This window comes from Sinohyriopsis cumingii, chromosome 8 (genome assembly GCF_028554795.1).
Source record: "Sinohyriopsis cumingii isolate HCF-2022 chromosome 8, ASM2855479v2, whole genome shotgun sequence".
Classification (NCBI taxonomy): Eukaryota; Metazoa; Mollusca; class Bivalvia; order Unionida; family Unionidae; genus Sinohyriopsis; species Sinohyriopsis cumingii.
The window spans coordinates 6,474,968-6,493,161 of record NC_142968.1 but is presented as its reverse complement, the minus strand read 5'-3'; the positions used below and the strand labels follow the sequence as shown (position 1 = coordinate 6,493,161).

At 34.0% G+C, this 18,194-nt stretch overlaps 2 protein-coding genes across 4 annotated transcripts in view; one reads left to right on the top strand and one right to left on the bottom strand.

Moving 5' to 3' along the window:
- The window catches only part of LOC149792904 (tetratricopeptide repeat protein 23-like), a 39,856-nt gene extending 36,898 nt beyond the window's left edge, over window positions 1-2,958 (bottom strand). Inside the window, exon 1 of one of the 2 annotated variants that reach the window (XM_089966728.1) lies at window positions 2,820-2,958. The gene's annotated coding sequence lies outside the window, so the exon portion shown is untranslated. Of the gene's footprint in view, window positions 1-2,440; window positions 2,723-2,819 lie in introns of those variants that run through there. The other variant, XM_089966729.1, reaches the window with a different exon arrangement.
- A 207-nt stretch (window positions 2,959-3,165) lies between these two features.
- The window catches only part of LOC149792903 (uncharacterized), a 33,530-nt gene continuing 18,501 nt past the window's right edge, over window positions 3,166-18,194 (top strand). Inside the window, exons 1-5 of one of the 2 annotated variants that reach the window (XM_089966726.1) lie at window positions 3,208-3,246; window positions 7,024-7,044; window positions 14,447-14,474; window positions 16,777-16,882; window positions 17,473-17,558. In XM_089966726.1, coding sequence (XP_089822852.1) covers window positions 3,229-3,246; window positions 7,024-7,044; window positions 14,447-14,474; window positions 16,777-16,882; window positions 17,473-17,558 — 259 coding nt within the window. In that variant the 5' untranslated portion in view covers window positions 3,208-3,228. Of the gene's footprint in view, window positions 3,247-7,023; window positions 7,045-14,446; window positions 14,475-16,776; window positions 16,883-17,472; window positions 17,559-18,194 lie in introns of both variants that reach the window. The other variant, XM_089966727.1, reaches the window with a different exon arrangement.

Here is an 18,194-nt window from a genome sequence, read left to right as displayed (position 1 = left end):
ATTTAAAATGTAAATATACAGTTTGCTCCATGTGACCAATGGATTGAAAAAGTCTCAACACATTGTTACAAGATGCAATTCTTCTAACTCTGCATCATAATCAAAGACTGAGAGCTGCAGCTCTCTGTGATATGTCTACCTCTACAATGCAAATGTTTGTCAATCCTCAGACTTACTAAATATTTCTCAGTGATTTTAACTGACAAATTGTAAGTAACTCCACTTAAACTTACTCCTTAAAAAAGATAATTCTGCAGACTATAGTTTTGAAACTCTAATGCTCAAATGGATTTTAGTAATGTTTGTTATTTTTAATGATATACATTGTGGAACGTCTGTTGAAAACTGAACATGGGGTAAATATTTTCCATACTTGGGTCATTTATAACTGCCTTGAATCTTGAAATGACACATGACTACCTGACTACCTGAGTCTTTCTTATTTTGTCTGGATTTAAAAAAATTTCAACACAAGATTACAGTGGCAAAGTACTCTCTCTCTCTCGTTTGATGTCACTTTGCACACCAACTTAATCTGAGAACTCACTATCGACACTGTCAAAGATATTGTTGTCTGCCTGAACCCTAATTTCTCTGCTAGATTCTGTGAAATGCCCATAGCTACTTACAGTACTCTCTCATTATACCCAGCAAAAGTAGCGACTTGCAGCAAATGTGACTGCATTTCTTAAAGTTACCAAGAAGTGTTGGCATTTGAAATTTTTTTAAATTGTATAGTAATAAATCATTCCAGATATTTTGTAACTGGACTATAATTGAATATTTCATGTTGTAAATGCGGTTCCAATCTGTGTGTGCAATAAAGAAATGTTAGGTTTGTGATAAACAATGTGTGATATGGAATTACTAAACATCTATATTGAGTGCTAGATCAGCCATGTAAAATTAAATGGGTATGTAATAACATAAAGGTATCACCAATAAGTTACTGGACACAGGGATGGTCCTGGCTTTTAAAAAGCTGTCGCCAAAAATATAGCCAACCTCAATATTTTGTCGCCAATTTTCAAAAAGTGTCGCCAGAACAAGTAGTGTACATTTTTTGAAGTGTTAATTTAGTCTATTAATGTAACAGGCAATGAAAATTACAAAAGATGGGTTAGTTAATACTCTAAGTACAATAAGCATTAACAAAATGTTACAAAGTGTTATATGAAGATCCGTCGCGATCTTAGGGCTGCCAACTTGTTGAATACAGTTTCAAAGTCTAATTTTTCACATCTGTACATGCTGATTCTCATTAAATTCTCAAGAGATGAGATGCAGAGTTTATTTCTGATGTCAGTTTTTATGAGGTTCATCTTAATGAATCCACGTTCACAGTCTACAGTGCTGACAGGTGACACCAGTAGTCTCTCAGCAGCCCCCCCCCATGGCTAGCTTCACAAAGCTTGAAGTGAATTGCTTCCTAAATCCCAAGAATGATCACTGAATGCTGTATAAATTTTCTCGACCAGCAAACAAGGATCTCCATTCCCAAGAATGAAACTTACATGAGTCAACACCTGGCAATATTGGACCGTATATATAAGCATAAATTCACACCCAATTCAGGGATTCTTTCACTCCTGTATTTTGAGAAATAAATAATTATTATTAATTATGCAAAACTATTTCTTGTTGCAGAGTTTAAGTCTCTGCAGCCATAACACAGATTGATGGCAAAAGGAAAAGATCAGTGAGTAAAATGCTGCACTGGCAACAGATATAATTGTGATTGAGATTTTTTCCATTTGCTTTGTATTTATACGCAATAGTCGGTACTTCAAAGGTTATCAGTTTTCTATGAAGGTTCAGCAAAACTATTGCATTGGTATATGTAAAAAAAAAAACAACAACAGAAGGATTAGCCATTCAATTAATTGTATCTGTTCTATTCGTGTCTTCAGAAGTCAGTTAGTTGTAGGTATAGTTCGGTAGCATGATTGACAGTATCACAGCCCAGATGTCAGCATAAGCAGATTATGATGTAACAATGCACTCTAAAGATGGGGTTGTCAATACGAACAAAGGATCGTTTGTGTAACAGATTGATTCCAATGCATTGCTTAGTCGAATTTGTGGCTTCCTTTCATGCTCCCTTTTAATTTATCCAGTCAAAATCCATGATTGTATGTACAAATTAAATAACCAAAAAGTCTGTCGCCAAAAAAATCGCCAGATGGGATATTTTTGTCGCCAATAAGGAAAAAAAATCGCAATTTGCGACATTGGCGAAGCCCAGAACGATCCCTGGGACATTATGCTCAGTATTTATTTCATGCTTTAGAATATTACTCAAGATCTGAATAATAAGAAAAAATATTTTTATATTAGATGTATTTGTGATCACTGTTAAATTACAATGGCTCAAGGAAGTATATTCTTTTCTGTCTCCGTCAACAAAAAAAAACAACCTTTCATTGATGATTATACTGACCTTTAGACTCAAAAGAAATAGAAAGTTAGTAATGACTATTAGGAAAAGGAGAAGCAAATCTCCTAACGTTGTCAGATATCTCAAACATCATTTGCTTCAAAAAGAACAATCCCAGCTAAATGATAAAGACTCGAAACAAATGGCTCTTGAGATCTCCGTTTTGTTTCTTTAGATTTTCATTTTGAATCTTGAGATTTTGGCAACAAGGATCAATTAACTCTTCAATTTTTATATCTACTGAGAACCCTGCAGACACAGTATTGGCAGGCAGAAAATAACCCATTAGTAACCAATCAGCATAAAAGGAAGCACCTGCTGTTACTCAGACTCGTATATCTCACCCACGCAAAACAAGGAATAAAACATTTTAAATTGCTACCTTTTTGCAGTATTAAAGACACCGGCACGCAGACACCAGCCTAAAATTAATTTACAAATATTAAACTAGAAAAATATGTTGATATTTTTTTAAAAAAAGTTGTGGATAAATTCCACTTCACTATGGACGCTGTTTACTGTTCTCACGCAAAGGCGAGAGGTTTCACGATAACGTTCAAAATTTGCAAAATACTTAAAAGTATCAGCCAGATACTATAAATAGTACAACTAACTTAGAAAAATAGGACATTTTAATAAATTAATGAAAGATAATTTACTCGCTCGATAGCGGCCTTGCCCTGCTTATATAACATATAAATTAAAATCATACTTTTTAAGAACAAATATTTATTATTGAAAACCAGTCCAATATCTTAGTAGGGGGCAGCACCTATATCACAACAGCAAGCATGGCGACTGCTTCATTGGTAAGGATGATGAACCGGTAGATCATCTGTGCATATTTTGGATATTGTCTTAGCATAGAATCATGTTACAGGAATAGTATAGTTAATACACTTTATAGCTCTTAAGGCAAAGCAATCAGTTCGGATTTGCACAATGCTGAACTTATTAGGGATTCTAAGCTACAGAAACCTGTCTCATGCTATCTTGTTATGGTTTTTAACCAAAATTTCCCTATGAACCACTGAGTGAAGCTTCAGTTCAGCATCTTTCACTCAAGACTGTTTTTAAAATTATTTCTTTTTCTCATCTGCAACACAACAATATTTAAGCATTGACTCTGTCCAGTTTAATGGGAATTACAAGTCTGTTTATCACCTTTATAAACTAGGCTTTTTAGCAAAATATCAGTTACCTGTGGAGATCCTGGGTTCAGCTGGAGATGATCAAGATAGGCTTTTATTTCCAGTCATAGCACTACATTTTGATCTTAATGCCACCAAAGGAAATAGAAAGATAGTAGTCTGAGTTTCCTCTGACCCTTGCTACCCCATTTTTGATATTTGGACATTTATGTTGGGGTGTATGGTCAAAGTCCATTCCCTTTTGAAAAGCTGGAATTCAGCGAAACCATTTGGTGTTGGCATGGGTAGCTGCTTTCTAGCTGGCGCAGCTAACTACACCCCAACATGAATATTCAAATATCAAAAATGGGGTGAAAAGGGGTCAGAGGATTGGTTTCAACAAGCAAACACGGTTTGCGAAAACATTTGTGTATTATGTCATGGCTTTCTGTTTTGTTGATTAGTCTGGTTCCCGGAGTGATGTATAGTAGTATTTTGCGAAAGTAGGAGTCTGTGAAGCAGGGAACTAGACTAACTGTTGATATACTACCAAACAAGATTCCTTTTTATCAAAACCACACATTTATTTTGTGATACAATCGTCTACGTTGAAACTAAATTGTGGTATTTTTCAATTAGTAAAATATTTATGCCATGATTTAATTGCAAATAATAGTGAAACTTCTTATCATCATTGAGGATATCTCTACGTGTGAATTCAGGAATTCTCTGAAACTCGTTTTTCCCACAATGGTCCATATCTATGAAACGATGCTCTTTATTTCATGAAGTACTCATTTTGCTTGGTTGCCTTGCTATCTTTAATCACAATTATGACTGAGTAGGTTAATTTAATGTACACCACACTCTTGATAACTCGCACCCTGATAACTCGCTAACCTGCTTATAACACGGGGTAAGGCGTGGATCCCATTTTTTTTAACTAGAAAATATCCCAAAAATTGATCCCTATTTGTTGAACTTGAAGAAAATCATGATCAAAATTGGTAACACCGACTTTGATGTATTGGTCATTTTATCATCAAAAATGGTAGATAGGACCTAGAAATTTTAATCAGCACTATGAAATATCAAATTTAAAAATAGGTCATACAATTTTTTTACATTTTCTTTCCAAACAACATTCCTAGTACACCGCAATTAATGATATGTAAGGAAATTTCTATCAATTAAAATTTCACTCATGCCTAGTGGAGACAGTTCTTTGATAAATAAATACAAATTAAATAATTTTTTATAAATTGAAATTTGTGTTCTAGTTCTATCTTTTAGTTCCTTTCAAGTGTAATTGTCATAAATACAGTGTGTTCTCTTGTAATTAAACGTAAAATGTGTCAATCTACCGTAACAGTTATGTCTGTGAGCGTCTCTCCGAGAACTTATGTGCCGACCGTGTTTTGATAACTGACTTCCAGAAGCATATGTTGTATTGATGCACTGAATTAAAAGCTGGCCTCCTTTGTATTATCACATTAATTATGTCTTTTGAATCAAATAAAGGAGGTGGAATAAAAGAAAAGTTAATAGGTACGAAAATCCTACAAACTTAAAATCTAGCAGACCCGGTTGTATGTTGGGTGAACTCACTTCATTTGATCAATCAAACACTTATAAATGTTATTGTGTTTATAACATAAACTACCTTAAATTTACCGAATCTTTCATAACTGATCAAAGATAACAAGGCAACCAATCGTAAAATAAAGAACTTGATTTCACAGAAACAGACCATTGCAGGCAAGCGAGTTTCAGAGAATTCTTGAACTGGCACTTAGAGATATCCTCATGGATGATAAGATGTTTCATTATTAATTCCAATTAATTAATTCATTACATCGATATTGTATTAATTGATCAATAGAAAAATTGAGTTTCAGTGTAGACGATTGTCTCACAAAATAAATGTTGTGTGTTTTTTAAAAAAAAGGATCTTGTTTGGTGGTGTATCAACAGCTAGTCTAGTTCCCTGCTCTTTTGACTCCTGATTTGGCAGGATAATATTTGTTTTTGTAATCATATCATTATGTTTTTTATCTTATAGGTGTTGTCTGATGTTGTAAAGCGCTTAGAGCTTCTAAAGATTAGGCGCTATACAAAGTCCTCATTATTATTATTATTATAATATTAAACACCACTACGGGAACCAGATTCATCAAGAAAACAAAAAGCAGTGATGTAATACACATATTTTTTCGCGTACACATGATGGTTGTTGATACCAGTTGGAACAATCTTTCATATGTTGGACATTTTGAAAATAATAGTTATTTAAGCAGAATAATGAACAACTTGATTAGAAAAAGTGCGTTATTACAAATTATCTTTGACGTGATTGTAAAATGAGGATTCAGTCAATAAACAGCCCAGTTCCCTAGTGCTGCTCTTCCCCCCCCCCCCCCCCAGTTTTCTTGATGTCAGCATGAATTTTTTCAATTTTTTGAGGTCCCTCAGTAACTAGCGCCTTGCTTATAGTGCGGTCTATGTTTGTGGACCCTGTTGTGCGCGAGTTATCGAGGGAGAGATGTAGTTTAATTAGATTACGTACACAATAAAATTTATCACAGTGTTCAATTAATCAACTGAAATGAGTTACCAGGCATATGACTGGGGCCACTGGTTCTTAAGCATGTAGGATTTGAATGCCTTTTAACTATTTTTGTTTCACCTCCTATATTTGATTCAAAAGACGTAATTACCGTAATAATATAAAAGGAGGTCCACTTTTTATTTAGTGCAACAATATAACAACTGTTTCTGCTAATATGATATAAAAACAAGGTAAGCACTTAATTAGTTTCTCAAAGAAACGCTCATGGACTTAGCTGTTACAGTCAATTGACACATTTTATGTTTATTTACAAGAGGACACATTGCATTTATGATGATTTCACTTAAAAGGAACTCAAAGATAGAACTAGAACACAAATTTCAATTGATAATTTTTTTAATTTAATTGGTATTTATTTATTAAGGTACTGTCTTCACTAGGTGTAAGAGACATTTTCATTTATTGAAATGGTCTTGATATTGTTAATTGTAGTCAATTAAGAACGTTGTTTGAAAAGAAAATGTAACAAATTATATGACTTCTTATTATTTCATAATGTTGATTAAAATCTCCAGGTCCTATCTACTGTTTTCAATGATAAAACAAGCAATATATTAAAGTTTCCATTACCAGTTTTGGTTGCGATTTTCTTCAAGTTCAACGAATAGTGATCAGTTTTTTGGCATTTTCTGGTTTAAAAAATGTGATCCATGCCTGACCCAGCATTATAAGCGGGTTTGAGAGTTATTGAGGGAGTGGTGTAATTCGTAGGGAGCAGGGATCTTAGCAGTGCACCCACTGCTATTAGCTCTTGTTTTTTTTACTTTTCTCGTCATTTTTAAAGCTATTGTTCATTATGTCTTATTAATTTGTTTTGATGCTTTCAGTTTAGGACTAGTGATGAGAAGGTAAATGTATTGAAGTGGTTTTTGTTTAGTATTCTGTCATAGAAGTAATCTCTCATAATTGTGCTATTAACACTGCTTTGTTGAAATCTCTAACTATTACTCGATTTGAAAGTTGTTCAACACTTGTTAAATCTTGCGTGTCTGCACATATGCACTTATGACTCTCTAAAACTCTGTTGACAGAAGCCAGTCTACAAGTTATATGAAAATTTGAAATCACATGGCTCATCAAGTAATGTGGTACTTCTATACCACTGACTTGCTGTTCCTCCACCCATTCCATGAAGATTGATTGCTATGAAGAAGTAATGTTTTAAACATAAAATGAATATATGAAGCCAGTATACACATTGCTAAAAATAGTAACAAAGATTATACATATCACTCTGTCATAAGGAAAGCATGTTGCTGGTGTATATGCAAAACAATGCCTCTGTGAAAAAGGTCCCAGTTTTGTTTACTTTTTGATTAAGTTTATTCCTTTTCATTCTGTGATATAAGGTTGTTTTCTTATAGTGGGGGCCTGGTAATTAAACAGCACTGAATTCAAATATTTGTGACTGAAAGTAACACTGATGTGCTTAAAATTAATCCAGAGTGCCTTATTGTTTCTACACAGCCTGATTATGTCAATATGATGATCAGGGAGGGAGGAGTCCCCATTAATTGTGTCAATGTGATAATCAGGATGGGAGTCCCCATTAACTATGTCAGTATTATGATCAGGATGGGAGTCCCCATTAATTGTGCCACTATGATTATCAGGAAGGGAGTCCCCATTAATTGTTGCACTGTTATTGAGATCACAGCTCCTTTACTATGTTATATTGACTACATTGGCTGGCTTTGATCCATTAATACTGGTTCATTACTGTGTCATATTGAGTAAAATCATTACAAACATGAATTAATGAGCAAAAGATGTCCAACCGTGCATGTCATGTGTGACCACTTCCATGGACACTGATGGATTAAGCAATTGAAAGGTTTGAAATGCTCTATACAAGTAATGTACATGCAGAATGTCAGAGCTCAAAGAATCAAGAGATGTTTGTCAAATGAGATAATATACTACCGTTTACTTAAAGTAATGACTATTCTTTTTAACCATTTCTTCCCAATATCATGTACATGTAGATAAATGTAAGAAAAGTTGAGAAACCAAGCAGTGTTGGAGAAATCTTTTTCTTCTTCATTATAAAACTTTGGGCATGTATGACATAGCAGAGAATGTTACTTGCGTAGCAAAGGTTTCAAGTTGTCAAAGACTGCAGGAAGGTAAATTTCCCACATGTATATGCAGCATTATATTTGGTACCACATTTTGGGGAATTGCAAAATGAAGAATCTTGTTCATATGTCCACACCTAAGATATTATCAGACTGAAACTGTGATTTTGTGTGTTTGTTTATTAATGATGCCCCAGATGCTGTTCCTTAAAGCTTCCATACAGCACCTAGATACTACATGTAATATTCCCCAAGATACTACATGTAATATTCCCATAGATACTACATGTATTATTCACCTAGATACTACATGTAATATTCCCCAAGATACTACATGTAATATTCCCCAAGATACTACATGTAATATTCACCTAGATTCTATATGTAATATTCCCCAAGATACTACATGTAATATTCCCATAGATACTACATGTATTATTCACCTAGATACTACATGTAATATTCACCTAGATTCTATATGTAATATTCCCCAAGATACTACATGTAATATTCCCATAGATACTACATGTATTATTCACCTAGATACTACATGTAATATTCCCCTAGATACTACATGTAATATTCAACTAGATACTACATGTAATATTCCCCAAGATACTGCATGTAATATTCCCATAGATACTACATGTAATATTCCCCTAGATACTACATGTAATATTCCCCTAGATACTACATGTAATATTCAACTAGATACTACATGTAATATTCACCTAGATTCTATATGTAATATTCCCCAAGATACTACATGTAATATTCCCATAGATACTACATGTATTATTCACCTAGATACTACATGTAATATTCCCCTAGATACTACATGTAATATTCCCCAAGATACTGCATGTAATATTCCCATAGATACTACATGTAATATTCCCCAAGATACTACATGTAATATTCCCATAGATACTACATGTATTATTCACCTAGATACTACATGTAATATTCCCCTAGATACTACATGTAATATTCCCCAAGATACTGCATGTAATATTCCCCTAGATACTACATGTAATATTCCCCAAGATACTACATGTAATATTCCCATAGATACTACATGTATTATTCACCTAGATACTACATGTAATATTCCCCTAGATACTACATGTAATATTCCCCAAGATACTGCATGTAATATTCCCATAGATACTACATGTAATATTCCCCTAGATTCTATATGTAATATTCCCCAAGATACTACATGTAATATTCAACTAGATACTACATGTAATATTCACCTAGATACTACATGTAATGTTCACCTAGACACTACATGAAATATTCACCTAGATACTACATGTAAAATTCCCATGAGCTTTACTTATCAGATAAAATAACTTCATGGTTCAAATGTTGGAAGAAATCGGAACACCAGAGACATGAAAACCAGCTCAGTAAGTAGGAACAATTTTGGTGCACTACATTATTTCTTTTTTTTTTTTGTTAAGTATTATTTATAGTGAAATTATGTGCAAACAGGTGTATCTGATTGGAGAATTTTGGGGCGCATTGTGGCCTTTAATTTTGCAGTAAGCAAAGCCTTTGTGAAAATAATGTAGCACACCAGTAACATACTGATTTATCTCTGCTAGTTGTCTTGTCTTCATTTTTGTTTAAACTTGAGATTTTAAGATAACCCAGAAAAGCTCTAACTAATCAGATTGATTGTTAACTAAGATTGCCAGATTTATGTCAGTTTCCCAGACATTTATTTTCTGAAAATGATTATGATGCTACTCTGACTTTAAGTTGGGTATTTTATAAATGTGAACAGAATATATTGTAAAGGAAGTGGATACTCAATTTGACCAAGAAGTCAGGAAATATGTTTATATGATCAGCATTTGAATATACTGTTGAAAATAAAGTCAAGCTGAATAAAAGTTGTATATAGTATATGCAAGTTATGGTTCACAGAAATACTTCACGTTTAAAAAAAAAAAATGCACACAAACCTTAGCTTCAGTGCTGTGTTTGGTTGCATTGTCCCATTTGGTTCTAGTTCTGTGTTCAATAAACATTTCTCACTAATGCTTGATTTCTTACAAATGTGTGCTTTCATCCTTCTCCAGACTGCTATTCAGGTTAAGTGACTATTCTTAATCACGTTTTAATCTTTTTGATTTGTACATCAACACGTCTACTATTTCTACTATTCCTTCAGTGCTCTTAGTAGTATTTCATCTTTAATGTATGAATTTCTCAGGAGTCCAGATTTTATTTTAAAAAAAATGTCCATCAAGTAGTTTACATTATCATTATATAGCTGAGTGCTAATGTCATATGTGTATGTTAAAACTTGAGATTAAATCTAATTGGTCTTCCTTAGTGGTAACAAAAATGACATCTATGTATATATATATATATATATATATATATATATATATATATATATATATATATATATATATATATAATGTTGATATGGTAAAGGTCGGGTGAAACCATGATTTAAAATGTAGCATTTTTTAAAAACAATGTTAAATATCAGTACTTTTTGTTTACATGAACATCTTTTTCAAAGTCATCTACTTTAACATTTTTGGCTTGGATCTCTGCTTGCTTAGGTTGTGTCTGTTCTATTTTACCAGATATATATTATGTTATTAATAATGTCACAGAATGTATGGTTGTATGAAATTAGTAACAAAGCATAGATAAATGACCTTTTTGGTAAATTTATGTCACTGAGACGACTCAAAATTTAGGTAATTGATTATACCTGATTGTAGTTATCTGACTTGCGTTTTGTCAAACTGATGGTACCGGTAGTTCTTGAACCAATAGTTACAATGTTTTTTAAATGAAAATCATGAGAATAAATCTGTTTTCTCAAATAATCTTCATATTCTAGCAAAAATTTGCAGAGAAAAATAATCAAAATGTATAAAGATTTTTTTAGAGCAGCTGGTATATATTTAGATAAATAAGTGTACTTAGTAAAAGGTACTGTTAATAGCAGTATAGTTATGTTCTTAAATATTGTAGTTTAATTTCATTTCAAGCCTAGAGGATAACAGTATTCAGAGTACGTTGTTTGACATAACATTGCATTTTATGTCAAGAGAATACATTAGTCAGTTTGTGTGCTTTTTTTTTTCAATCTACAAAATCATGAAAGTTTAATTGATTATATTAAAAGCAATCGAACATTCGAAATGTATATTTAATGCTGTGCTAGATGAAATGTGTGTTCTGCATTTTTTATTTGAGAATTGTGGTTAATTTCATTTTGTACAACACCCATTTTTTGGCAGAATTTTTATCACAAGTTGAAGTATGCTATTATTTTTGGGCCATAACTGTATAAGTACATAGTTAATACATGAATGTTGCTAGGGAAAAGGCCACATCTAATCAAGTGTCTTGATGACATTGATATATTGTCTTCCATGTAGGGTGGATGTTGCTAGGGAAAAGGCCACATCTAATCAAGTGTCTTGATGACATTGATATATTGTCTTCCATGTAGGGTGGATGTTGCTAGGGAAAAGGCCACATCTAATCAAGTGTCTTGATGACATTGATATATTGTCTTCCATGTAGGGTGGAGTAAACCTGATAAAAAGGCATGCATAGTCTTGTATTTTAGGTGTAGCTTTCTTGATGTAGTATTATGATAATGAGGAATCCATTTCCAAATAAAAGTTTAATTGAACAGGAAGACATTGACTTGGGTGTAGAAAGTTAAAACTCAAGTGTGAAATATAATTGACAGTGATCTACTCTACCTGATGGGATTTTATGTTGTATAGTTGTACTGATGCTTATGAATGACACGCTTTGTGGCTGTACGTGCAAATGTTACGGGAAATGGACTGCACTAAAGAGACATCACTTGTCAAAAAGTAGGTTGTGATGACTTACATTGGATACTAAGATGTTTATTTTCTTGTATAGAATGGCAGATATCAAGCTATGTTAGACAACCCATAGCAAGCAAATCTATGGACCTGATTTTTTGTAGGATGACATATCAAGTTCAGTTGTGGGATAGAAAACAACACATAGGAAGTAAATTTGTGGACCTGACTTTGTGTAGGATGACAGATAGAAAACAACACATAGGAAGTAAATTTGTGGACCTTTGTGTAGGATGACAGATATCAAGCTCTGTTGTAGGATAGAAAACAACACATAGGAAGTAAATTTGTGGACCTGACTTTGTGTAGGATGACAGATATCAAGCTCTGTTGTGGGATAGAAAACAACACATAGGAAGCAAATTTGTGGTGACCTGACTTTGTCACTTGGTCATCAGTTAGAGCTGTACAGTTGTTACAGATATGTCATTGAGACAGTTAAGTGGATGAAGCCCTTTTTCTTCACCAGCCTTTTGGGAAGCATATTAATACTATGATACTGTCCATCTGTCTATTAACCAGTCCTATTTAACACAATAACTTAGGTTCTACATCACATATCATAGCCAGAGTTTACAGGTATCAATTTTGGGTCAAAGGTGGATGGTGAAGGACACTGGCAATAAGAACAAAAATGGTTTCCATGTAATAACATTAGTACAATATCACAAACCTCCAAAAAGCATAGTAGATTCCTTGCACTTGCAGAATGAAAAAAGTCTAATGTTTTCGGGGTATATTGTAATAAATTGATCATGGTCAGTTTCCATACATTAACATTTAGGTCTGAATCAATGACTTTGACCAAACTTTATGACCCTGGCATGGCAGAGATCTCATGAAGCTAAACAATGCTCATATTGACCAAAACTAAACATCAGAGATCTCACAAAGCCACACAAGGATCTGTTTGAATAAGACTGAACATCAGAGATCTCACAAAGCCATACTAGGGTCTTTTTGAACAAGACTAAACATCAGAGATCTCACAAAGCAACACAAGGGTCTATTTGAATAAGACTAAACATCAGAGATCTCACAAAGCCACACAAGGGTCTGTTTGTTTAAGACTAAACGTCAGAGATCTCACAAAGCCATACAAGGGTCTTTTTGAACTAGACTGGCACTGAGCATCTAAGATCTCAGGAAGCCACACTAGGATCTGCTGGAACAAGACCAAACATTAAATCTCTTATGTAACAGTACTAGACTCCGATCGAACAAGACCAAACATTAAATTTCTTATGTAGCAGTACTAGAGTCCGATTGAACAAGGCTAAACGTTTTGAAGAAAGTCATGATCACAGAATATTTTATCGAATTTCAAACTTGGTATTCTGGAAGCAGCACAAGAGTTTAGTATTAAAAAAAAAAAACTACACATTTCGAAGAAGATCCTATGTCAAAGAATGTATTCCAGGCTCAGAGTATTTCATTTAGTACTCTGAAAGTATCACAGGTATGATAATAGTTAAAGTTTATTGCTGTCTAGTGTTTATGAGTAACATCATGACAGGTGTGAATTTTGTGGGCATTTTGGCCGGTGTAAATCATAACTTCTTGCATTTAACACATTACGAGTTTACATGACAGGAGGTAGTAGCTTGCTGCCAAACATTGTATTGTCAAGGGCATGTATGATACACTAAAGTGGGTGGTATTATAGAAAGGTAGACAGATGTAGCTCTACAATGATACCAAATAATCTGGAAGTTGTAGTTGCACTACAAAATACAGAGGGGAGAACCTCATTGTTTGGAAACAATTGTTTTCCCACCCAAAATTCACCTGTGGTCGGAATCCGATTTTGTGTCCAGATTTTAGACTTATTGGTCTCATATCTAAGGCAGACCGGTATGAACTGCAAACAGACAGCTGAACCTTTGCAAAAAGTAGGATAAGATGGGCATTTGGAATAAAGAGTGGTCTCGGTAAAAAAAATAATTGGTCCATTAAGCAAAAAAAGAAATAACTCAGCTTTTGTCCTTCTGCTCATGTGCGAGCCAAATAACCAACGAAAAACGAAGTTTCTAACACAACTAGGCATTAGGTTATTGGAAAATCACCTGGAAGTTGATGTATTAGGATGTATTCAGAAGTAGCTTTCAAATTGTGTTTCCTACTCGAATTTCAGGTGAAAAGGACAAAAACCTCCAGGAGTTAATGTGTTAAATATAAAGAATATCAAAACAATAGCTTGCTGTGATTATCAACATATATTTTTATGAACTATTATATATCCTACTGTATGCAACTATCTGAAATATGCTTTGTCTTTTATTTTGCAGTATTCCATAATATTCAAGCAAGAACAAGGTACTATGCATAGCAATAGTTTTACTTATATCATTTTATGTAGATTATCTTAAGTCTGAATTTTTTTCTTATCTTTTTATTTTTAAAAGATAGAACTACAGAATGTTTTTGTACAAGGTATTAACCTACATTAGCACCACACTAACACTGTTTAAAGTTTATTTAGTATTTATGTTTGCTTATACAGGTAAAACCCATTATAACACAATTCGTTATAACGCTATTCTGCTTATAACATGATGGCAGCATGGCTCCTGTTTTTTAATTAAAGGTGACCTCTCTTTTTAACATCCTAAATACATCCTCTCAGAAAAGCCTATTATTTGTATCCCTAGCAGATTTTTTATGTCAGCACTGTGTTTAATGTTGCCTTAACTTCACTGTGTACTGTTTCCACCATATTGGCATGTACACAATTCAAAACTGAAGTATATTTGATGTCTGATAAAACCTGGCGAACAAAACAATCAAATATATGATCAAGAGGTTAGTTAAAACTGATGACATTGAATTTCAATGCACATTTTCTGTGGGAAGTTTTTCAGAATCCTGCTTTTATTGTGCTGTTATTCTTAGGACCCAGAGCATCACATTATAACTGGTTTTTACTGCAACTCCAGCTGCAAAATAACACCTGATGGCAGATCAAAGTCTGTATTGTTTTATGTATTATTCCTAATAAACTGCATAGACACAGATCTGACAGTGCATTATACCACAGCAGATATAGGTCTGTGCAGTTGGCAGTTCGACTTAAATTATCCATACCCTCTATGCTTAAGAAATTAATATTTTGGTAAATTTTACATGTTTTAGCATATTACAGTGTACATTGTCCCCATCACTTGTGTGTACATGCAAGGAGAGTTACCTTCCTTTGTACATTGTCACCATCACTTGTGTGTACATGCAAGAAGACTTACCTTCCTTTGTACATCGTCACCATCACTTGTGTGTACTTGCAAGAAGAGTTACCTTCCTTTGTACATTGTCACCATCACTTGTGTGTACATGCAAGGAGAGTTACCTTCCTTTGTACATTGTCACCATCACTTGTGTGTACATGCAAGAAGAGTTACCTTCCTTTGTTCATTGTCCCATCACTTGTGTGTACATGCAAGAAGAGTTGTCTTCCTTTGAGCTCTTTGGTCTGGATGTGCATGCAGTCTTTCTTAATTGGGTCACACCAAATGAAGCATTATTTACTATTTTGTTTTGAGATAGTTAACCAATGAGACAAGATGCATGTACAGTGGCAAGTTCCAGGAAAATCATCATCATGTTCAAGGCAGGTTTTTTTTAAGCTAATTTCCACACATGCTGACATTGAGACATGTTTGTCATTAAGTTATGTGGTAGTAAAACTTAAGACAATGTATATGGTAAGTTCTTAGAAAATTATGATATTCTAGGCTGGTTTTATCAGTCAGTTCCCTCTTGTGATGCATACTGTGATTGAGACATATTTGGGCATTGAGGTAAGTGGTAATGAGATGGCAATCATGTATCGTGGTAAAGTTCCAAGAAAATTAGGTCTTGGTTAAAGGCTTTCAGATAGTGCTTTAATCACGGGCGTGATTTGCAGGCCTTCCCTCCTTGTTTTAACTTTTGACCAGAAAAAGGAATATGTGCTTATTAAACAATGTGCAGATGTTAAGTTGTATGTTGTTGGTGTTGTTGTAGGGTTTAATGCCATTTTTCAGCACAATATAGGCTATACATGGCGGCCAGTATTAATGGTGGAGGAAGAACCCAGGAAAACCCCGGAAAGAACCACTGACCCATGAGAAGCTACTGGCAAGCTTTCTCACATACCCACCTAGGCTGAATCGGAGACTCGAACCCACGCAGACATAGGTGAGATGGCGGTGATCCGTAACGGAGAGCGCTTTAGACCACTCAGCCACTCGGGGCCCCCTTAAGTTGTATGTATTTCTAGGTTGATTGTATGAGACATCATGTCTTACATTAAATACCCTAAGTGGCATAGATATTAATGTAGTGCAGAATTTTATAACGTGGTAAATTTCAAAAATAGGAGAAATCTATCAGCCTTGGAAGTGTGATGATCTGTTGTCACATAATGTCCTGGCAGATCTGGGTCTATGCAGCTTGTTGGGAGTAATCAGTAACCAGCATAGATCCTGATCTACTGACATGTAATGTGACAGCATATCATGGTCATTGTTGTTTGTTGTTACATTCAACTTATCAGAGAGTGTATAAAGTATTTAAATTATAATTAAGATGCAAGTAAAGAAGGAGAAATTACACTAGTATCGTTTTTTTAATTTTATTGCAGCACATGATGACAGTATATGGAGTTGTGCTTGGGGCAGGAGCAATAGAGACAACACAGAAAACATAATAACAGGGAGTGTAGATGACACTGTTAAAGTCTGGAAGTGGTCAGTGTATAGCAGTAATATTATAGATATTCATGATTATTATCACTTGGAAGTAGACACATTATCAGTTACCACATACTGATGATTTTTTTTACAAAGTAAAACATTAAGATATTCAGTGTTCTCATCTACGTAGAAAAGCATCATCTGTTTAATTTTTGTCTCCTTGATGACCCATGTCATTCCAGCTTTGGAAGAATTTGGTTTTTGTTGGACTAATAGACATAATGCCATGCCGAATCATTGATGAAGATAATAATAGGATGGGAATGATCCTATCTAGACCACGTGGACCATAGTGATGTATTCACACCTCTCAAAATCAAACACTCCTAAAATATGTTGGCGGTTTTCAGTTGAATTCATCAAAATTTGGAGTCAAAGTACTTTTTGTGAAATCGTTATTGTAAGTATTTGCCATTACTTTCAGTAAATAGTAACTTTCACCATCTTGACAATAATGTTATCTCTACTAATTAATGAATGATGATTTTAGCATAGGGTTTCACTAAATGTCTGGTATGCCCTCAATGAAAATAGTTCTGACTGGAGGATAAATATATATGATATGATTTCCTTTATATACACAGGGTAGATGAGAAGCTTGAACTGCGTCATGTATTGGAAGGTCATCAGCTGGGAGTTGTATCTGTCGATATAAACAAAGCAGGCACCTGTATCCTTTATTTATTTATGGGCATATATATAGGAGCCATTTTGTCACACTTAAGAAGAAACATTGTGGTGCTATAGCCCAGCAGCTACAGTGGCACCATTGAGTGTCAGTGCATCAAGAGTTTGTTTCAAATTTGTCTTTGAAACTATTGTCATTAATCAAAGCACCCAGAATCTTCAATATTCCAAACACCATATTTTCCATGTTTGTAATAATTTGCAGTGGTACAGAAAATTTACTGATACCAGATAAACATTTTAGACTGAAAAATGAAAAAATTAAAGTTGGAATTAAATTAAATTAAGGAATGTTTGATCTATAGTTAAATACAGTATGATTTAATAGATAACTGTTATAACATGAAACTGCTTTTGATTATAGTCTGACTCTACATCCCCGTTTGTTTGTACCCCCCTACTGATTTCAAAAACAAGAATGTTTAATGTGATAAAAAGTGCACAGAACAAAGTCAATTGAATCATTGATTTATAATTTCTAACCTGACCAGAATGGCACTAATGCTGGCATCCCCTGCACCATTTCATGCTTAACAGACTTTCCATACTAATACGGTGCCATATTCCGTACACTATAGGCTAGTTTATTTCCATTAGACAACATAATGACTGCTGAATA